Source organism: Heterodontus francisci, chromosome 4 (assembly GCF_036365525.1).
Source record: "Heterodontus francisci isolate sHetFra1 chromosome 4, sHetFra1.hap1, whole genome shotgun sequence".
Taxonomy (NCBI): Eukaryota; Metazoa; Chordata; class Chondrichthyes; order Heterodontiformes; family Heterodontidae; genus Heterodontus; species Heterodontus francisci.
In genome coordinates, this window is record NC_090374.1 from 37,257,472 (window position 1) to 37,281,325 (window position 23,854).

Consider the following 23,854-nt stretch of genomic DNA (forward strand, 5'->3'; position numbering starts at 1 on the left):
GGCCATTCGGCCCTTCGAGCCTGCTTTGCCATTCATTATGATCATGGCTGATCATCCAACTCAGTAGCCTGTTCCCGCTTTCCCCCCAGACCCTTTGATCCCTTTAGACCCCAGAGATATATCTAACTCCTTCTTGAAAACATACAATGTTTTGGCCTCAACTGCTTTCTGTGGTAATGAATTCCACAGGTTCACCACTCTCTGGGTGAAGAAATTTCTCCTCATCTCAGTCCTGAAAGATTTACCCCGTATCTTTAGACTATGACCCCTTGTTCTGGACTCCCCCACCATCGGGAACATCCTTCCTGCATCTACCTTGTCAAGTCCTGTTAGAATTTTATAGGTTTCTATGAGATCCCCCCTCACTCTTCCGAACTCCAGCGAATATAATCCTAACCGACTCAATCTCTCCTCATGCGTCAGTACCACCATCACAGGAATCAATCTGGTAAACCTTCGCTGCACTCCCTCTATAGCAAGAACATTCTTCCTCAGATAAGGAGACCAAAACTGCACATAATATTCCAGGTGTGGCCTCACCAAGGTCCTCTATAATTGCAGGAAAACATCCCTGCTCCTGTATTCGAATCCTTTCGCTATGAAGGCCAACATACCATTTGCCTTTTTTACCGCCTGTTGCACCTGCATGCTTACCTTCAGTGACTGGTGTACGAGAACACCCAGGTCTTGCTGCATATTCCCCTCTCTCAGTTTATAACCGTTCAGATAATAATCTGCCTTCCTGTTTTTGCTACCAAAGTGGATAACCTCACATTTATCCACATTATACTGCATCGGCCATGCATTAGCCCACTCACTCAACTTGTCCAAATCACCCTGAAGCCTCTCTGCATCCTCCTCACAACTCACCCTTCCACCCAATTTTGTGTCATCTGCAAATTTCCAGTTATTACATTTAGTTCCCTCATCTAAATCATTAATGTATGTTGTGAATAGCTGGGATCCTAGCCCCGATCCCTGCGGTACCCCACTAGTTACTGCCTGCCATTCCGAAAAAGTTTGTTTCCTGTCCACCAACCAATTTTCTATCCATCGCAATACCCTACCCCCAATCCCATGCGCTTTAATTTTACATGCTAATCTCTTATGTGGGACTTTGTCCAAAGACTTCTGAAAGTCCAAATAAACCACATCCACTGGCTCCCCCTCATCAACTCTACTAGTTACATCCTCGAAGAATTCTAGCAGATTTGTCAAGCATGATTTCCCTTTCGTAAATCCATGCTGACTCTGTCCGATTCTACCACTGTTCTCTAAGTGGTCTGCTATCATATCTTTGATAATGAACTCTAGAATTTTCCCCACTACCTGGTCTATAATTCCCTGCTTTCTCTCTACCTCCCTTTTTAAATAGTGGGGTTTCTTTAGCTACCCTCCAATCTGTAGGAACTGTTCCAGTGTCTATAGAATCTTGGAAGATGACCACCAATGCATCCACTATTTCTAGGGCCACTTCCTTAAGTACTCTGGGATGCATGCCATCAAGCCCTGGGGATTTATCGGCCTTCAATCCCATCAATTTCCCCCAACACCATTTCTCTACTAATACTGATTTCTTTCAGTTTCTCTCTCTCACTAAACCCTATGTTCCCCAACATGTCTGGTATGATATTTCCATCATCACTACACTTTGGGGGTCTATATGCAACCCCCACTAATGTTTTTTGCCCCTTTGTGTTTCTCAGCTCTACCCATACAGATTCCACATCGTCAGAGCTAATATCTTTCTTCACTATTGCGTTAATTTCCTCTTTAACCAGCAATTCACCTCCACCGCCTTTTGCTTTTTGTCTGTCCTTCCTAAATACTGAAGGTCCCTGGATGTTCAGTTCCCATCCCTGGTCACCTTGCCTCTGTAATCCTGACGATATCATACCCGTTTACATCTATTTGCATGAATAGAATAAAGGGGTTTGCAGAAACACAGCAAAATCTCTTCAATATGTAGATATGTTATGATATTGAAGTTAAGAATCAAATGAATCAAAGATGTTGTCCTTGCTTTCCAATGCAGTTGACGCTTTCCAGTGATGTCCAGTGCCAACCTTCCAGTCCAGTCCAGTTCTCGCTGTCTCTTCCAGTCCTCACTGTCTTGATCAGTCCTCCTATTCTACTCCAGTCCAATCCAATCCAGTCCTCCCCTTTTTGTTCAGCCAAATCCTCACATTCCAATGAGTAGCAGTACATAAATGCTTAGTTTCATGTAATAATTCCAGCAGGAATCCTGTGTTGGGTTCAGTTCCTACAGGCACTGTCACCAACCAATACTGTAACCAGGTGGCCATTAATCATGCATCAATTAACACTGAGTATTGATAAGCCGTTCAAGCCTCATACTACCATCCACAAAAATGTTTCTAGCGCGTTCGCTCAATAGCGATGAGGAACACGGATCACTGATGCCTTAGTCATATATACTGAAGCCAAGTTTAATGTTCCTACCACCAACCCAGCTGGGATCATCCCACCCACCATTGCAAAGGTGCTCACGGGAACAATTTCTGAGCCTTAGAGGAGCTCTAAAATATACTTTTTTAATGAACAGGACAACCTGATGCTTGCACCAGCATAACCCAGCTCAGAAGAGATTGCAGAAATTAAAGCAGTAGTAATTAACTTTTCAAATAAGATGAGGGTTTAATAATGTTAACTGTTTGATATAGTAGAAATGTTGAATCATTCCATCTGATATATTTTAAAGGGCTCCACTCTCTTGAAAAATGGTCAATCACTCAAGAGTCTTCCCAAACTCAATTCTCAGGAAAATAATCTCAATGTTTGTGATGAGAGGAAAGTGGAGTTGTGTTATTTTGTTTCTTTTCTCCACGTGAGTAATGTTTTCTCCGCATCATTTTGTGGTTCCCCTGCTGACTTGTGGATGTGTTTTCCAGCACAAGTGATCCCAGGTGGTAAACATTGTGTGAAGTGAGGCACTTGACTGCAACATTAATTTGGAACTCGGTACAACACAAATACAATCTGCACTCACGATGCATGTGTCAGGAACTGCACCGACTCCCAGTTAATAATGCACTTTTCCAAAATAGCTGGTTTGAGTTGGCAGCTAACTAGGTCTTTCTTTTTTCATTTTAGTTAGAATTAGTGTGCTCTGAAGCTTTTTTTAAAGCACCTATTGGATATATTGAAAGCCTGATCTATATTTGGAAGACGACCGAATGAAAGAAAGGACTTGCATTTATTTAGAACCATTCACGACCTCAAGACATCCCAGAATGCTTCACAGCCAATGAAGTACTTTTAAAGTTATAGGACATATTTAGCCTAACGTTTATGGCGGTTGAGTTTGTGTTAAACCCAAACCGATGGGGATTTCCTCAGAGGTTCTCCTGAGCAGACACCATAACCTGAAGATGCCTGAAGATCAGCAGAAACTTTAGATAAATGGTGACTGACCAAGAGAACCCTTGAAGAATTTGCTGGCATTTGGCTCTGTCAGCTAAAGGCTGCTACCTATGTGTTTAGACAGCCTCAGCCCGTTTGCTGGTGGTTACGTGTCCATCACATATAGATACTCCTAACTTGGCACAGATTCCCTAATATATCTAGCCCTAGTTCACAAAAGTCATGCAGATGAGGAAAGCCATACAGCTTACTAATTCATCCATCCATAAGGGAAAAACAATCAACTGGTATTAAACTGTGTCTTTAACATGCATAAACATCCTAAGTGCCAGTGCCACAAGTAAAATGGATGTCAGGCTAAAGAAAGAGAGCTGAGGAGGGGTGACCAAAAGCTGGATCACATTGGTGGATTTTGAAGCAGGTCTTTAAGGGGAGGGAGGTGGCAAGACAGAGGAATCTAAGTGACAAATTGCAGAGAGTGAAACCTAGGTGGCTGATTGCATGGCCAGGAATGGTGGAGTAAGGAGAGAACTGGATGAACAGGAGGCCAGATTCAGAGAAACAGAATTTGGAGTTGGTGCAGGCAAGTCATTGTAGAGCTAAAGGAAGTTATAGAGATAGGAAAGGTTCCTTATATGATTCCAAAGTTTCTGGTCCCAATATTGACTGGGGCACATTTGGTAAGTGGGGGTGTGGAATTTCAGCCCGGAAACCCAGAAGTCATGATCTACTCGTATGCTGTGGACTTTTTTTTAACAGGATCCCCATTGAAAGTCAGCTTGAGTGACAGGCTTGGCTTCCAGTGGGTGGGAACACCCCAGACTCGGTTCTAGCCAAAGGTAAGGAGCCTGAAGCTGCTTGTGGGAACATGACGAAGGGGCCAATCCCCAACTTAGGATGGGGAGGAGGATGTATTGGAGTCAGACTCCAGTGAAGGAGGTAGGCTTGCGGAGCTGGGGGTGAAGCAGTCCTGCTCCTCCTGGCCCACAAGCAGTGCTGTACAGGCACTTAACCTCTCCCCAAAGGTGTCCTCCCCTCCCTTGAGCTGGCACATTTCACGAGGTCTGGGAAACCCATCAACCAGTGGTAAAAGCAGGTTAAGTGACAGTTTCCCAGCCTCATTATAATATCTAATTGGAGAACCTGCGTCCTCCTGGAATTCAGCAGGTTGTGGTTGGGTTCGGGATTTTTAAAATTGTATCTTTCATCCAACCCAAACTCACACGTTTTTGGGGGTTAAAATTACCCTTTCTGTCTCCGCTACTGACTGAGAAGTCAGTCAATGCTTTGATTGCTCTTGTGGGAGGGAGAGTTGAACTGACTTCTCACCAGTGTGCACATGTCCTCTCTTGTCTTGTCGTCATGGTTTACTTTAAAGTAGCGTTCCACATTTACCTTTCATTCATTTTTTACTACCTCTTACATCTATATGAGGCCCCTTTCTCATCAACTCCTTTCAAGTTTCACTAGTTTTCCTTACAGCTTATTCCACTGAGACTGAGAATGTTTCCTTTAAGTCTCAATGACCAAAACTGGACTCGGTAGTAAATGTGCAGTCTGACCAGAGCACGACAACATATTACCATGACAACCTCCAGCTTGTTTCTTAATACTTTGACTTTGAAGTTCAACATTCTATTTGCTTTCTTGATTGTGGCTCCACGGTTGACTGGACATGTTTAAGGGCCAAGTCACCTAACATGCTTCGATCTCTTTCAACTTCACGCTTAGTTATTTCAGCCCATTCACGAGGTACATGTATTGCCCATTTTTTCTTCCAGCCTAAAATACCTTACACTTGTCTGTTAAATTCCATCTGCCATTGTACAGATTTTGTCTAATTCATTTTGTAGATCCATTGCTGCCTCTTCAGATTCTCCAAGCTTTTTATAGTCTAGAAATTTCACTGAGTTTCTGAATCCAAGCTGTGATGTAAATTAACAGCTGTAGCAGTCTCAACACAATCCCTGAGCTGCTCAACTCAGTACATCCTCTCGCCCTGATATTACTCCTCTAACAAGTACTCACTGCTTCCTACCTTTCAGCCAATTTATTTTCCATTCCCAGATGTAACATCCTAACAGAAGGTTAGAATAGCTTTGGACGTTACAAGATAAAGGAATATTAGTGGTGTCATGAACAGTGGAACAAACTATTATTCATGATATCCTTAACATTCCTTTAGCACAGAGCCTACAAGATTATTCCAACTTCCTCTTATGGCATTGTGAATAGAGCAGATACATCAACTCCAATAAATTGGCTCCGAGTTGGTGTTAATGTTTGCAGTGCCAGTCTCTTTCTTTATGCAATCAATTAATCTTCAAATCTGCGTGGTATACTGGGAATAGAGAACGCATGAAACAGACACAGTGAATGAAGCCTTTAAAAATGAATACAGAAAAGCAAACTTCAAACGCAGCTCCACATCAGTCAGAACTTAGTACCATGCTGAGAGTTTTTCATTAAACACAATGTGCTGGTGAAGTGATTAACTGGATTGATATATAACATTCAGCACTTTGATGGGAAACATGAAGAAAAATAGAAATAGCAGTTAATTTGGAAATACAGCAGATGCAATTTAATATACAGAAAGAAGCAAAAGTATGTCAGAATATACAAGTGAGGAGTAAAGAATGATTAAACAGAAAATGATTTTCAGGCGACAATATCACATTATTTAAAAATCCCATTATGTTCTACCTACTCTCACCATCCAATGACAGCCACATGACATTCAGATGTCGAGAGGAATTTCTTTGCGTTAAATACATCCCTTGCTCTCACTAGAGTCATTGAGTCATCGGCCTTGACTTTTAGTCCCTGCCAAGGCTGGGCTTGGGGTGCTGCCAGCCTGCATGCTAGTTCCCCAGCTTCATCCCGCCCCAGGCCATTGTAGGTGCAATGAGAGCAGGGGAGGGCTACCCACCCGCATGCTACAAGTAGTCTATCCACCTTGTTAAGGGCCACTTGAGGCCAACTAAAGGAAGCCGACTAAAATTTTTCAGTCAGCTTGCAGGTTTCTGCAGGCGGCAGGGGTCAGTTTAGCTGCCTGGAGGCAGCTTCCCAAAAGCAGGCCCGAAGGCCAGCACTCGAGGTAAGCCTAGATGCCCTCCCTGCCTGTCTGCGTGCATCAGCAGCCACAGGCCACCCGGGAGAGGGCTACCCACCTCCACCCCCACAACAGTTGTGGCCGAGCTGCAAAATTCATTTATTAGTTTAAGTTGAAAAGTTGGAGAGAGTGCGCATCCATTTAAAAGTGCTCTGTCCCTTAATTATCTGCCATCGGAGCCTGCTGCTGCTTTCAAGCTGGAAGGCCTCTGATTGGCCCTCCAGCTTCGAAAGCTCATGTGCTGTTCTTAATTGGATGGCATGCCTGCCCTTTGGCCATTAATTGATCGCTCTGTGAGAGATCACAATGAGTGACTGTTTCCCACACAGTGCGGGCTTCTGACCCACATTTGAACCTGATGGCGGGATTCAGAAGCCCACAGGGAAAATCCAGCCCATAGAGCCATTATGGCACAGAGGAGGCCATTTGGCCCATCGAGTCCATACTGAATTTTTTTAAAAATTCATTCACAGGATGTGGGCTTCATGGAAAAGGCCAGCACTTTTTGCCCATCGCTAATTGCAATTGAGAAGGTGGTGGTGAGCCATCTTCTTGACTACAGCTGAGTGACATGCTAGGCTATTTCAGAGGACAGTCAAGAATCAACCCATTGCTGTGGGTCTGGAGTCACATATAGGCCAGTCTGGATAAGGATAGCAGATTTCCTCTCCTAAAGGACATTAGTGAACCAGATTGGTATTGTTTTAACGACAGTTGGTAGTTTCACGCTCAACATTACTGATACCAGCTTTTAATTCCCGATTAATTTTATTAAACTCCCCAGCTGCTGTCGTGGGAATTGAACTCATGTCATTGGATCATTCGTCCAGCCCTCTGGATTACTAGTTCAGTAGTATAATCACTATGTGACCGTATCCTGCTATTCATGTGTTCTCAATCTCAGTTGTGGCATGAGGGAAAGGCAAGGGCAAAGCCTTCCCAAACAGGGTTGGGGACGAATAGACAGATGTTTAATCAGTAAGCGTTAACTACGGTGCACGCTTTAGGGGCAAACCTTGTCCATTTGACAGTATGTGATGGTATTAGGCCAGGCTCCCCACTCCCGAAGAGTTGTAATCTCAACAAAACATAGGAGAGTGGTTGGTTTTTCCACAAGACTCATGACCCACTAATGCGATTGCAGGATTTCATGACTTTGAAATGTGCACTCTTTGAGAATGTGATTTTTGTTGAATATTTTTAATTATGGAACAAAAGAGTCATTCTCCCACTTCTTTTGTTAAAAAGGAATTCCTCCTCCACCACCAAAAGTGCAGGATTTCATAGAATCAGAGAATGGTTCCAGCACAAAAGGAGGCCATTCAGCCCATCATGTCCATGCTGGCTCTCTGCAAGAGCAACTCAGCTGGTCCCACTTCCCTGCTTTTTCCCCATTGCCCTAAAAATATTTTTCTCTTCAGATAATTATCCAATTCCTTTCTGAAAGCCAAGATTAAAGCTGCCTTCACCACACTCTCAGGCGCTGCATTCAGATCCTAACCACTCGCTGCATAAAAAAATTCTTCCTCATGTCACCTTTACTTCTTTTGTCATTCGCCTTAAATCGTGCCCTCTGGTTCTCGACCCTTCCACAATGGGAACAGTTTTTCCCTACCTACTCTGTCCAAGCCGCTCCTGGTCTTGAACACTTCTATCAAGTCTCCTCTCAACCTTCTCTTCTTTAAAGAAAACAGCCCCAGCTTCTCCAAGCTATCAAAGTAACTAAAGTCCCTCGTACCCGGAACTATTCTTGTAAATCTTTTCTGGACTCTCTCCAATACCTTCACATCCTTCTTAAAGTGGTGCCCAGATTTGGGCACAATACTCCAGTTGAGGCCGAAACAGCGTTTTATAAATGTTCATCATAGCTTCCTTTCTTTTGTACTGTATGCCTCTATTTATAAAATCTAGGATCCATTATGCCTTTTCACCATTTCCTCAACCTGCCCTTCAAACGTGAACTATTTGTGCACATATACACCAGGTCCCCATGCTCCTGCACCCTTTTAGAATTTTATCTATTTTATATTGCCTCTCCTTGTTCTTCCTACCAAAATGTATACGAAACACTTCTCTGCATTAAATTTCATCTGCCACATGTCCAACCATTCAAGCAACTTGTCTATGTCCTCTTGAAATCTATCACTATCTTCCTCTCAGTTTTGTGTCATCTGCAAATTTTGAAATTGTGCCCTGTACACCCATGTCTGTGTCATTAATATGGATCAAGGGAAGCAGTGGTCCTAGTACCGACATCTGGGGAAACCCACATTACCTTCCTCCAGTCCGAAAAACAATTGTTGACTGTTACTCCCTCTTTTCTGTCACTCAACCAACTTCATATCCATGTTGCTCCTGTCCCTTTTATTCCATGGGCTTTAAATTTGCTGACAAGCCTGTTATGTGGCACTTTATCAGACCCTTTTGCAAGTCTATGTACATCAACCTTCATCAACCCTTTCTGTTACCTCATCAAAAACACAATCCAGATAGTTAAACATGATTTGCCTTTAACAAATCGGTGCTGGCTTTCCTTAATTGATCCACATTTGTCCAAGTGACTGTTAATTTTGTCCCAGATTATCGTTTCTATAAGCTTTCCCACCACTGAAATTAAACTGACTGGCCTGTAGTTGCTGGTTTTATCCTTTCACCTTTTTTTGGACAAGGGTGTAACATTTACAATTCTTCAGTCCTCTAGTAACATCCTTGTATCGAAGGAGGATTGGAAGATTATAGTCAATGCCCCCGCAATTTCCACCCATACTTCTCTCAGTATCCTGCGATGCATTTCATCTGGTCTTGGTGACTTATCGGCTTTAAGTACAGCTAGCCATTCTAATACCTTGGGCAGGATTTTTGGAGGTTAATGGAGGCAGGAGCTGAGGTGGGCAGGTGCATAATTTCCTTATGCCAACCGGTGTGCCAATTTGCCAGCAGCATCCCACCCCGAATCTATTTTCGGGAAGGCTGGGTGCGGGGGGTGGTGGTGGGGTTGGTCAGAACTGCTACCCGCCCAAAAGCAGCAGGAAACCAATTGAGGTAATTAAGGCCCCTCTCCCATGCCGCTAGAATTTTCCAGTCAGCAGGTGGTCTCTACACAATGGCTGAAACATGGTCAATTAGACAAAGTGGCCTCCTGGCAGGGTGGGGTTGGAGGGATTGCGTTCAATCCGACTAGGGACCCTTCTCCGTACCCGTCATGGCCATTGGGCCATAGCTGTAGCAGCTGTCTGTCCATTGGAGGAGTTCCCCCTCTACAGTCACAACCAGGCAGCTGTGGTCTTTTGTAAATTTATTTTCTAACCTTCTTTTCAGAGAGTGCCTCCATTGTGAAGCACCCTCTCTCTCTCTGCAGGCATCGGCAGCTCCCACCTAACAGGTGTATCATCACTGGAAGGCCTCCCAATGGTCCTCCAGCCTCGGGAGCCCGCCTGCCGACCTTAAATGGATGGCATGCGCACACCCTGGCAACTAATTAGCCAATTCTGCAAAAATCGTCTCAGGAGACTATTGCTGCGCGATCATGACCTACATTCAAACCCGATGTCGGGGTTGCGACCCAAACAGAAAATCCAGTCCCTCCTCTATTAATTTTCAGCCCATCCAGTGTCTCAACTAGCTCCTCTTTCACTATGACTTTAGTAGCATCTTCTTCCTTTGTAAAGACAGGTGCAGAGTACTCATTCAATGTCTCTGACATACCCTCTGCTTCCATGCATAAATTCCACTTTCAGCCCTACTCATCCTTTTACTACCCTTTTACAATTTATATGCCGATAGAAGACTTTTGGATTTTCTTTGATGTTAGCTGCCAGTCTCATCTCATCCTCTGTCTTTGCTTTTCTTATGTCTTTTTTCACTTCTCCTCTGAACTTTCTATATTCAACCTGGTTCTCACTTGTATTATCAACCTGACATCTGTCATATGCACCCTTTTTCTGCTTCATTTTACTGTCTGTCTCTTTTGTCATCCAGGGAGCTCTGGCTTTGTTTGGCCCACCTTTCCCCCTCATGGGAAAGTACCTCAACTGTACCTGAACTATCTCCTCTTTAACGGCCGCCCATTGTTCCATTACAGTTTTGCCTGCCAGTCTTTGATTCCAATTTACCTGGGCAAGATCTGTTCTCACCCTATTGAAATTGGCCCTCCCCCAATTAATTATTTTAATTCTGGATTGCTCCTTGTCCTTTTCCATAGCTCTCCTAAACCTTAAGATACTCTGATCATTTTCCTAAATATTTCCCCACTGACAAATGTTTCACTTAACCCACCTCATTCCCCAGAACCAGATCCAGTAATGCCTCCTTTCTTATTGGGCCGGAAACATGCTACTCTAAAAAAAATTCTCCTGAACACACTCACACCCCCTGCCAATTTAGTCTCAACCCTCCCCAATAGCACTAGCACCGATTATCTGCTTATCCAGTGAATCATGACCTGATTCCTGAAGGGTACCAGTGGAGGAACATCACTGTGGCATGTTGACTACAGATCTTTTGTAAACAGAGTTTCAATTATGTGAGTTAGGTCAGTGTTGTAGATACAGTTCAAATCCAAGACCTCTGGAAGTAGGTTAATAGTCCTTCACTAATCAGAAACAAATGAACAGTTTGCCTTTTGGGCTGGTAATTTTGACATTGACTATTTTAGTGATGTGGACATTGGTACTGTACATTAATCAAGGTCTTCCCTACCAAAGTATGCAATTACCATTAATCAGTGCTGCCCATATGTAATATTCCGAAGAAGGGTCACTGACCCGAAACGTTAACTCTGCTTCTCTTTCCACAGATGCTGCCAGACCTGCTGAGTGATTCCAGCATTTCTTGTTTTTATTTCAGATTTCCAGCATCCGCTTTATTTTGCTTTTATTTCCATACGTAACATTATTGGGTGTTAAATATGTCACTGATAAGTAGGTTTTACGGAAAAAAGATTGTGGTTTGTTTGCCATTTCACACCCTATCCACAGTTAGCGTTATGCTTGAATGGAAACAATACAATCGCCAATTTTTGAAGAGTAAGGCTTATGTATGTTTGAGTCAGGGATGACACACTGCCACTGAGTCAGCATCACTTAGCTGTGTTTCTGTCGCCCCTTTCCTAAGATTAAGAGACATTTCCTTCTGTAATATTGTGATGGATTTCCTAATCTCCATCAGTGTTTCCGTCACTGTTTTGTGAAAGATCTCAACAGAACCTTTGTTTTGTAATCTGTGCTCATAAAGCTTTACATACCCAATGTCTGGGTAATTCTACTGAACCCAGGGTCAAAAAGAAACCTTTATCACTATGTTGAAAGGAAAGGATGAACAGTCTGGGTCTCATTTCTCTGAAAAAAAATAGGCTGAGGGATGGCCTAATAATTATTAAAGGATTTGGTAGAGTGAAAACAGAGAGAAAGTTTCCAATTGTGGGCAAGAGCAAAATTAGAGGCCATTGATATAAGATAGTCACCAAGAAATCAAATAGGGACTGCAAAAGAAACTTCTTTACCCAAAGAGTGGTGAGAATGTGGAACTTGCTACCACGGGGAGTGGTTGAAGCGAATAGTATAGATGCATTTAAGGGGAAGCTAGGCAAGGATATGAGGGAGAAGGGAATAGAGTTATATGAGGAAAGATGGGAGGAGGCTTGAGTGGAGCATTAACATCAACATGGACTAGTTGGGCTGAATGGTCTGTTTCTGTGCCGTATATCCTACGTATAGTTACTCTTACTATGTGCCCACATGTGATTTCCTTGACTTCAGATGGCTGTCGAATAAACCAACCAATTAAACCAACATTTTAAACAGTAACAAAGGGAAGTGACAGATAAAGAAAGAACTTAGATTTGTATAACACTTTTCATGCCCTCAGCATGTCTCAAAGCACTTTACAGCCAATGAAGTACTTTTTGAAATGTTGTTACTGTCGTAACAAAGGAAACTATTTGTAAAAAAATTCCTTCTGAATCTATAAAATTTCTAAAATTCAGTGTGAAACAAGACCTGAAGCAAGGTGCCATTCTGTAACTTTGTGTGGGGGTTCACGACTAACCTGCTACAAAGCCGTCTGTCTCCCTCTGCTGACTCGGGGCACTCTACCAAGTTATACCTCCGAGCACCTTTGAAGTTCCACTTGGACAATACATATCAATTATTTATCTTTTATGATTGCATCAGGCTGACAAATATCCACAGGATGCCAAACACAAAGTATGCTTTCTGATCAGGTAAACTCTGAAGTTCGTATCTGTGATGAAGGCCATCGAAACAGAGATATTTAGAATCGTATAGCACAGTGGGATGCCATTCGGCCTGTTGTGTTTGTGGCAGCTCTTTGAAACAGCTACCAATTAGTCTAGTCCCCACCCCCAACCTTGCTCTTTCCCCATAGCCCTACAAATTTATATTAGGAATGATTCTGGACAGAACACCATTATTGATTTTGCACTTAAGCATTAGAATATTAAAAGCACTTTGCATTCATTGTTCAGTCACTGTTGCTGTGCTGCCAGACTAGGTTGTTTCTTCAATTGAATCTGCCTTACATTCCATGTTTTTCATAACAAGAAAGAAAGAAGCAAACAATTTAATATACCATAAACAACATCTTTAATTTTTGCCTTTTAGTCAAGATCTTCCTGTGCTTTTTCTACATTGTTACCTCACTAAGTGAGGAGATATCATTGCCAATGAATGGAGCATTTTCCGCTTTTGTCATCCACTATCCTCAACTGAGCACTTTAAGGTTAGGTGCAAAGAGTAAAGTGACCTGTACATTGCCCAACAACATGCCTTTGTTTCAATATCAGAGGACCATCCTCTACTGCACAATGTAACATTACAATTTTCCACATCAGCCATCCTGTGTGACACTCATTTGACTTAGAAAACTGGCAGCAATTAGGGAGGACTTTCATCCCATCAGTCCAGCTTGATTTGAACCCAGAATCCTGAGGTAAAGTCACTGCACCACCCAGGCACTTATCTCTGTTTTCACTGAAAATTTTGCTTTTAATTCCAGTAAAATTGCTGACAATTCTTAGAACACCAAAATTTTTTTTTACCATGATCTTTGAGCCCTGTGATGTCTTTGAGTGATAGTACATTGTAAGTACCACCGACCTAATTTTTTTAAATAAACCGATGAATAAAAATGATGCACAAAAAATTGAGGGAGTTGCTTTTATTCTACAAGTATTATATTTATGTTAGCCTCTCAATAGTGATATTTTAATTAAATGAAAATAACACCCCCCCCCCCCCGCAAGAATTCAAGGATTTATACAATGAGAACCCAAATTGTTTGGATTAGGAAATTCTCAAGTTTATTCACAGTCTGTGCTGTGCTTGCTGACCTCAGCCAGGGCAGGTGTAGCAGCCTTTGGTTTCAGAGGGGAAAATAAATTCAACCAGTTTTCCTTTCTTATGATCACTATCCAAAAGGCCCTCTGCTGGAAATGTATAGACATTGGGGCAGGGCAGGTCTAAGCTTACTAGTAATTCACCTCATAGTCGAATAGTGTGCTCACTGATGAGGCTCACTGTCAAGACTTGGAGATATATCATGGCAAATTTAGCAAAGTACCGGAGGGTGAATGGGACCCCGATTACCATACAGCATAACCATCTTGAGAAGAGGATCAGGGACATGGAGAAAGAAAGGGACTTGCACAAATAAAGAAATGTTGCATATATAAATAGTACACAAGATATGGCCTTGAATAAAAATGCATCCGAACTCAGTGGGAGTCAAGTAACATCATGTCAATTCACATAGAATATGACAACACAGTGACAGCCAATGCATTTGCTCCCTCCAGTCAATTCCTACTCAGCTCAGCTTTTTGGCCACTGCTGGGGCTGCCAATGACACTTATCAGTTATTTCTTGTTTTTAATCCCTTTAGAATGTGTCAGCACATTTCAAGGTCACAGTTTGCACTCTTCATGTTCTGCACTTGGTTGTCCTCTGTTATTATGTGTGACCTGTTGTTGTCAGCTGTGGCGCAGCGGTAGCACTCACGCTGCTGAATCAGAAGGTTAAGGATTGCAAACCCCTCTCCAGATGCTTGGGCCTAAAATCTAGGTTGACATTCCAAAGCAGAACTGATGGGGTGCTAAACTGCCAGAGGTGCCATATTTCCAATTAAATGTGAAACTTAGGCCCGCTCAGCTGGATACATGAGTTCCCATGGCACAATTTTGGAGCAGAGCCCTCCCCCAATGTCCTGGCCAATATTTATCACTTAACTACCATCACTGAAACAAATTATCTGGTCATTAATCTCATTGCTCTTTGTGGGATCTTGCTGTGTGCAAATTGGCTGAATAGTTTCCGAAATTACAATGATGATGACTCTTCAAAAGTACTTAATTGGATTATAAAGCACTTTGGGATGTCTTGAGGTCAAGAAAGGAAAATCTTTCTTCTCAGATGATGTTTTTTCAGTCTAGTCCAATAATGTTTACATCGCAGTGTGTAATAATAGTGTCAGTGCTCTCTAGTTTCTTTCAGTTATTAAAAAATTGTCTGTGCCTCAAATGAAAACCATTCACATTTATGCAGGAACAACTTTTTCATATAATTATCTACGTGTCTGTTACCTTCCACATAAACAAATGTGATTATATTTTTTAAAAATCCGACATCTACATCCTGTGGCAGCTATTTCAATTATAATCTTTTAGGATACTGTGATATTCTGTGTCTATGATTGGACTGTGATGTAACTATACCCTCCTGCCAGCAGTGGTGCTGTAGTGTCTCACCACTGCCATCTCATCGATCTGTGATGCAGGGAAACTCTTAATCCCAAACAACTTGATTGTTCTGCTTCCCAAATTACCATATGTTTTGCTACTTCACTGTAAATGATACAAGAAAACGAAAGTATTATACGAAATGTACAGCTTTAAAATGGGGGACAGAATTATGTCGGTACACACCGACTCAATAAAGCCCCCACCCTCTAATCCACTTCAACTGTTCACTGGCACCAGTTTTCACCTGGGGAAAATTGGCATTAACGGGACTAGAAAACGTTACTGCTCATTCAACCCCGATGATCGGTCCACTATGAATTTCAGAGAGGCCTACCACTGGGCTGCCAAAGTGCCAGCCTGAAACAGCAAGTTGCCTCTTGCCCATGCAAAGCTGGATCCTAATGACATCATCATGAACTTGATTGAAATTTTAGGAAACACGAGGCCACAACTTATTCCATCCATGTACTGGTGATCAGGAAACGGACAGATTTTAAACATTGATTTTATTTTTGTGCAGCTGGAAGGAATAAGTGCTCCTCTGGCTCCACAAAAAATCCTGCAGGATTCTGCCAGCCAGGCCTTGCCTCACCTTGGCATGACGCACCTCTCCCTTGAGCAGCTACTTGTGGGCCTCTGCTGACGGCCAGAGCTGCATTAGCACCCCCATTTGGCATCTGCAGCTCACCGACCAAGTTCAGATGAAGTCAGGACCTCTAAATCGCAGTGGTTCCTTCACTGCTGGAACTGGCAACCAGCCAGCACTGGTCAGCCCCACAAAAGTCAGTATTGACCCCAGCTATGTGTAATCCTACATGAAAATGACTTTTATTCCATAATTTTCAGTGAAATCAATGGAATATATATTTAGTGCAATGCTGTCTGTGATGTGGACATCTGTACTGCCATCCAAACACCTCTACGTCTTGGTACAGTAATGATCCGGGGACACGGGTTCAAATCCAACTATGCCAGCAAGTGGAATTTAAATTCAATTAATTATAAATCTGGAATAGAATGTTAGTCTAATTAATACTGATCATGCAACTACCAGATTGTTGTAAAAAAAAAACAATCTGGTTCACTAATGTCCTTCAGGAAAGAAAATCTGCCATCCTGACCCAGTCTGGCCTATATGTGACTCCAGACCCACACCTCTGAAATAGCCTAGCAAGCCACTCAGTTGTATCAAACCGCTACAGAAAGGTTGTATCAGAATAAAACTGAATGGACCACCCAGCATCAATCTAGGCACCAGAAACGACAAAGGCACACCCTGCCCAATCAACCCTGCAAGGTCCTCCTCACTAACAACTGGGCATCCGGGGACATGTGCCAAAATTGGGAGAGCTGTCCCACAGAATGGTCAAGCAACAGCCTGACAGAGTCACCGAATCATACCTTACAGCCAATGTCCGAGACTCCTCCATCACCTTCTCTGAGTATGTCCTGTCCCACCAGCGGGACAGACCCACCAAGGTAGTGGCTCAGTGATATACATTCAGGAGGGGGTGGCCCTGGAGTCCTCAACATTAACTCTGGACCCATGAAGTCTCATGGCATCAGGTCAAACATGGGCAGGGAAACTTCCTGCTGATTGCCACCTACCGCCCTCCTTCAGCTGATGTTGAACACCATTTGGAAGAAGCACTGAGAGTAGCAAGGGCACAGAATGTACTCTGGTGGGGGACTTCAATGTCTTTCACCAAAAGTGGCTCCGAAGCACTGCTACTGACCGACCTGGCCGAGTCCTGAAAGACATATCTGCCAGACTGGGCCTATGGCAGGTGGTGAAGGAACCAACAAGAGGGAAAAACCTCCTTGACTTCGTCTTCACCAATCTACCTGTCACAGATGCATCTGTCCATGACAGTATTGGTAGGAGTGCCCACCACACAGTCCTTTTGGAGACCAAGTCCCATCTTTACATTGAGGACAACCTCCAACATGTTGTGAGATACTATCACCGTGCTAAATGGGATAAACTCAAAACAGATCTGGCAGCTCAAAACTGGGCATCCATGAGGAGCTGTGGGCCATCAACAGCAGCAGAATTGTATTCAACCACAAGCCCAGCATTTCCTTCACTTTACCATTACCATCAAGCCAGGAGACCAATCCTGGTTCAGTGAGGAGTGTAGGAGAGCATGCCAGGAACAGCACCAGGCATACCTCAAAATGAGGTGCCAACCTGATGAACACAGGACTACATGCAAGCTAAGCAGTGGAAGTAGCATGCAATAGACAGAGCTAAGCGATTCCACAACCAACAGTTCAGATCAAAGCTCTGCAGTCCAGTCGGGAATGGTGGACAGCTAAGCAACTAATCGGAGGGGGAGGCACGAAAACATCCCCATCCTCAGTGATGGTGGAGCCCAGCACATCATTGCAAGAGAAAAGGCAGAAGCATTTGCAACCACCTTCAGCCAGAAGTGCCGAGTGGATGATCCATCTCGGCCTCCTCCTGAGATCCCAACCATCACAGATGCCAGTCTTGAGACAATTCGATTCACTCCGCGTGATATCAAGAAACAACTGAAGGCACTGGATATTGCAAAGGCTTTGGGCTCTGACAACATTCCAGCAAAAGCACTGAAGACCTGTGCTCCAGAACTAGCCGTGCCCCTGGCCAAGCTGTTCCAGTACAGCTACAACAACACGGGCATCTACTCGACAATGTGAAAAATTGCCCAGGTATGTCTTGTCCACAAAAAGCAGGATAATTCCAATCTGACCAATTACTGCCCCATCGGCATCCTCTCAATCATCAGCAAAGTGATGGAAGGTGTCATCAACAGTACTATCAAACGGCACTTATAGAGCAACAATCTGCTCCACTCAGCTCCAGAACTGTTTACAACCTTGGTCTAAACATGGACAAAAGAGCTGAATTCCAGAGGTGAGATGAGAGTGACTGCCTTTGACATCAAGGCAGCATTTGACTGAGTGTGGTATTAAGGAGCCCCAGCAAAATTGAAGTCAATGGGAATCAGGGAGAAAACTCTCCAATGATTGGACAAAGGAAGATGATTGTGGTTATTGGAGGCCAATCATCTCAGCCCAAGGAGTTCCTCAGGTTAATGTCCTAGACCCAACCATCTTCAGCTGCTTCATCAATGACCTTCCTTCCATCATAAGGTCAGAAGTGGGGATGTTCACTGAAGATTGCACAGTGTTCAGTATATTTGCAACACATCAGATACTGAAGCAGTCCATGTCCATATGCAGCAAGTCCTGGACAATATTCAGGCTTGGGCTGATAAGTGGCAAATAACATTCGTGGTACACAAGTGCCAGGCAATGACCATCTCCCCTTGACGTTTAATGGCATTGCCATCACTGAATCTCCCAGCACCAACATCCTGGGGGTTACCGTTGACCAGAAACTTAACTGGTCCAGCCACATAAATATTGTGGCTACAAGAGGTCAGAGGTTGGGAATTCTGAGGTCAGTTACTCATATCCTGACTATCTATAGACTGTCCAAGGCATGACTCAGAAGTGTGATGAAATACTCTTCATTTGCCTGGATGGGTGCAACTCCAACAGCACTCAAGAAGCTTGACACCATCCATGACAAAACAACCCACTTAATTGGCACCCCATTCACCACCTTAAACATTCACTCCCTCCACCACCAGCACACAGTGGCAGCAGTGTGTACCATCTCCAAGATGCACTGCAGCAACTCGCCCAGGCTCCTTCGACAGCATCTTCCAAACTCGCGATCTCTCCCTCCTAGAAGGACAAGGGCAGCAGACAATTGGTAACACCACCACCTACAAGTTCCCTACCAAGACACACAGCATCCTGACATGGAACAATATCGCCATTCCTTCACTGTCGCTGGGTCAAAATCCTGGAACTCCCTTCCTAACAGCACTGTTGGTGTGCCTACACATTAGGCACTGCAGCAGTTCAAGAAGGCCACTCACCACCACCTTCTCAAGGGCAATTAAGGATGGGCTTTCCACTGATGCTCACAGCCCATGAACAAATAAAAAAAAGTTTACACTAACACTGTATTTGTAGGAGGACACAGTGATGCAATATGTCAGTAGGAACAGTTGTACATATTGGTATCGGAGGGTGATATGTTTCAGAGTGAAGGGTGTTTTGTTGGTTGTGGCCAGGTGGTGGGACAGGGATTACCCTATCAATCAAAACAGATTCAGTACATGGGTTTCTGTCATGAGCACGGGAGCCCAAGTATTCCATTGCCATGTTATGCATTAGAGGCCAGCCTTTCCAATAAACTGTGGTGCAACCAAGTAAGTGACAGTAAACAATGCTGGCTATATGAGGGTATCAAGTAATGAATATCTTCTCAAGTCATGGGAAAACAGTTCCACAGTCATCCGTCACTCACTCAGGAAAGTAGTTGATAAACTCCATCGAAAAATAACCAGCACTTCAGGCTTGTTCCCAGCCATTGAAAATGAGATTCTTGTTTCTGATTGATGTTTTCGGAGGAGCTTGTATAAATGCATTTTCAGCTGATTAGTTCTGCGGGTGTCAATCTCTTGCTGTTTTATGACCTGCAGACTACGTGCCAGATGTACATTTGCTTTACATAAGCTAACAAAGATGAATGACTAAATTTGAGTGTGCCTCTTTCTCTCCTTCTCTCATATATTTCCTGAGGGAAAGAATTGTGCAGCATTAGTACTGCAAAAAAATTTAACTCTCTCCATGCTGCAGTTGTATTTACTCTGCAGCCAACTTCAAGCAGCAAACATCATCTCCCTTTGCAAACAAGGCTAGGTGCACAAACCAGGGGCATTTTTCTTAATAATCACAATAATATGAAAAATTATATTGAGCATTCAGTTCGCAGAATATTTCTTGAGACAAAAGGGAAGCTATCAGATTAATTTTTCAAGTATGCAATTGAGAAAGTGAGGTTCCCTCCCACCTAGGCCCCCTAATAGTCAACTTCAGTCATGAAAGAGTTTATTGAAGAAAAATACTAGGGCAAGATTAAAGGTTCCTGCTCCAACTTCAGGTTTTCCCTTTTCCTCTGCTCACCTAATGTTATTTCCCAGGCAAGCAAAGTCCTCCAAGTTCACATACAGATCATTCAAGGAATAAGACCAGATGGATGGTTGCAAATCTGAATATGGGCAAAGGAAAGCAAATATCAGCTCCTACTCTCAATATCACAAAGCGTTCAGTCTTCCTGAAGCATTAGAACTCTCTCCATATCTTATGAAAATTATTTAAGCTGTTGTATTGAATTAGTTTTGAACCACTTATTAGCAGTCCATTGTTATACACAATTTAATGGGGTTTTTTTATTACGTACAAACGCCATTGGATTATTGAGGAGAAAAACTGAACAAAGCATCAACCTCACTTGAACACTTAAAGTAAAATGAAAAGCACAAATGCTTAAAATCTGGGCGTACAGATGCTAGAAATACAGAGCCGAGGACCGAAATTAATGATAATCTTGGCAAAATGGTTGACGTGACTACAAAATGTGATTTCCTCTCTTGTAATCACACTGGCTTTTGTTGTTTGCCAAAATTGTCAACAGGAGGAGTTTCTGTCACTGGCACCAACTTCTCCCCCCGCCCATCCCTGCCACCCACACACTCCTCACCCCACATTGATCAACATCTGAAAGCAAAAGACAAATTACTACTTCAGGAGTGCTGCATGTTCTGCAGCGCGCTTAAATACATCCCACTAAGATGCTCATGATATGCCTGCTTCTTCTGCAAATCCACGTGTCAGAATTTTTAAAAATGCAGCTTGAGATTACACTTAGGTGAATATTATTGTCAACAATGATGTCCTTTTTCTGTTACTTTAACCAAGGCATTAAACTGAAGTGGGTTCAAACTGCAAACAAAGGAACTATTAAATGTACGTATGTTAACATTCACACAAGGCTCTTGCTGTCTATAAATGAATATTGATGTAACTGTTTGCTTGCTGCTCTACTGTGCTGTCTTTGGACTTGAGTTAAGACAGCAATCCGACAGTTCAAGCTCTTCAGCTGTGGTTGAACAATGGCGAGCACATATTTCTCACTTGACTGCTTTTCCATTCTGCAGATGGACTGATCGACTGTATGGATCCTGACTGCTGCTTACACAGTTCCTGCCAGAACCAGCCCTATTGCCGCGGATCACCTGACCCGCTGGACATTATTGGTCAAAGCCAGCAGCCACCCTCTCAGCAAGCTGCCAGGTCTTTCCATGATCGAATCAAGTTTCTTATTGGACCAGACAGCAGTCATGTCTTACCTGGAGAAAATCCTTTCAACAGGAGGTTAGTCTGTCAGTGCTGAAATGAACGCAGATAAATCCAATCACACAATGATGTAGTATGTTGTCTATTTTGGTGAACTGTAATAAGAGAGTTTGTCCATACTATTTTTCATTCCTCAAGCACATTTTGAATTGTTGCTTTATGCCATAAAAAAAACACTTCCAGCTCTTGTAGCAAGGCTGTCAGATTGGCTCAATGGTAGTACTTATGTCTATGAATCAAACAGTTGTGGGTTCAAGACCCACTCCATGACCACAGCATATAATCTCAGCTAACACTTCAATGTAGTGCAGAGGGAGGGTCAGATGTATCAGATGTACTATCTTGCAGATGAGACAGTGAAAGGAGGCCCTGTTCAGATTGCTGTAAAATGTCCCAGTGCCCTATTCACAGAAGAGCAGGTGAAGTATCCTGGCTAAGATTTGTCCCTCTGACCAATGCTGACACAAACAAGCTAACTGGTTATTTGACCCATTATGTTTGTGTAACTACACTTCTGTTTGCTGTAAAACTCTTTGGGATGTCCTGAGGTTGTGAAAGGCACTATATAAATGTAAGTTATTCTTTTCCTATATTGTTAACATTTCAACTGAGGCATTCACAGGGTGGCATATTTCTGGTGTTGCTTTGCATTTCGTTATTTGCTGCTCTGTTCTCCTCTGCTGTACCACTGATGCTGACTCATAGCTTGGATGCAGCCACACAGGTATCAGTAATCCACTGATACTTCACGCAAGTGCTCATTCTTCACATCAAAATGGACAGTGACTATTAGCTGAGTCGAAGCCTGTCCTCAGCCAGTCACTCTACTTTCCAGCTGGAACCTTTAGATAGTGATGAGGAGCAGCAATTCTGGCTGATACGTCCCTTACCCTCACCAGCCTGCCTCCTCCACTATTCAAGAGCACCGAGGTTAATTAAAACATCCCAATGTTCCTTCGGTTAAGATAGGCTAACTCAACATAGATCAGGGATTGAACCTAAAACATTGAACCTAACTAAATCCTCAAAAGGCAACAACAGGAGTGACAGGGAGCACTTGTCGGTGAGCCATGGCGGGCTGTAGAACAAGATAGTGGGTGGCTGGCGGAGCTGAACAGGCCAGGCCAGTAAATACCTGGGATGTGGGTCTTCTTGCGACTATAGAAGCTGGCATTGTTTTCTTCAGAGCAGAGACAGGAGAAGATTTAATAGGGGTGTTCAAAATAACAAAGGGTTTTGACAGAGAAAATAAAAAGAAACTGTTTCCACTGGCAGGATGGTTGGTAACCAGAGAGCATAAGTTTAAGATAACTGGCAAAAGAAGCAGAGCTGAGATGAGGAGAAATGTCTTTTATTCAGTTTGTTGTTCTGATCTGCCTGAAACGGTGGTAGAAGCAGTTTCAAGAGTAAATTTCAAAAGGGAATTGGATATATACTTGCAAAGGAAAAAAATCACAGGCTAGAGGGAAGAGCAGGAGTGTGGGACTGATTGGTTAGATCTTTCAAAGAGCTGGCACAGGCACTATGGGCTGAATGGTCTTCTGTGCTGTATGATTCTATTAAGAGCAAAAATATAGATAATGTACAAAGTGTTGGTATACATGGTAGGGGCATGGGAGGAACTGAATTTTAGCATATAGGTTGTTGGGATTTTTAGCAAATGAGGGGGAAGTCAAATTTTTACTGATAAGAGCTTCAAATTTGTTGAGTACATTCAAGATTGTGCTCAATAGAGTTTTGGACACTACGGGGAGATGGGGGTAGGGCAGGAAAGAGGAGTTGAGGTTGAAGGTCAGCCACCGTCTTATTGAATGGCATAACAGACTCGAGGGACTGTACGGCCTTTTCCTGCTCATATTTCTTGCATTCTTATGTTGTTGATTAAAGTGTGGAAATGTTTCACGAAAAAGAAAGTGGTTATGTTGGCAATGCTGTTAAACTGTGATTCTGCCTGACCACAAAGTGTTTTAATTGTATGCAACCCTCCCGATGACTGTGCCTTATAGATCTGACCCCAGCTCCAAAAGGTTGGACAATCTTGCACCAAGACATTAAGAGAGCTGTCAGCAAAATATTTGTAAATGAAAGTGAAGTCAGAGTAAGAAAGAAAAACCATTTGCATTTACATTGTGGCTTGTGGTTCCCAGGACGTCTCAAAGTGTTTCACAGCCAATGAACTATTTTTGAGGTGCAATCAGTTTTGTTATGTAGGTAAATACAGCACCCACAGTATAGGTAGATCCATGGCAAGTCAGATCTGTCCTAACCTATTAATATGCTTCCAAAATTCTGAATTTTCTTCTTACTCATTTCAAAGGCATTTCAGTCTGTTTGGAAAT

The 23,854-nt window shown here is 43.0% G+C and overlaps 1 protein-coding gene across 16 annotated transcripts in view; it reads left to right on the forward strand.

The window, feature by feature from the left end:
• Positions 1-23,854, forward strand: part of LOC137368959 (teneurin-3) — an 891,767-nt gene that overhangs the window by 792,512 nt on the left and 75,401 nt on the right. For all 16 annotated transcript variants that reach the window (XM_068029337.1, XM_068029332.1, XM_068029334.1 and 13 more), the window contains one exon: positions 21,317-21,533. In XM_068029337.1, coding sequence (XP_067885438.1) covers positions 21,317-21,533 — 217 coding nt within the window. The remainder of the gene's footprint in view (positions 1-21,316; positions 21,534-23,854) is intronic.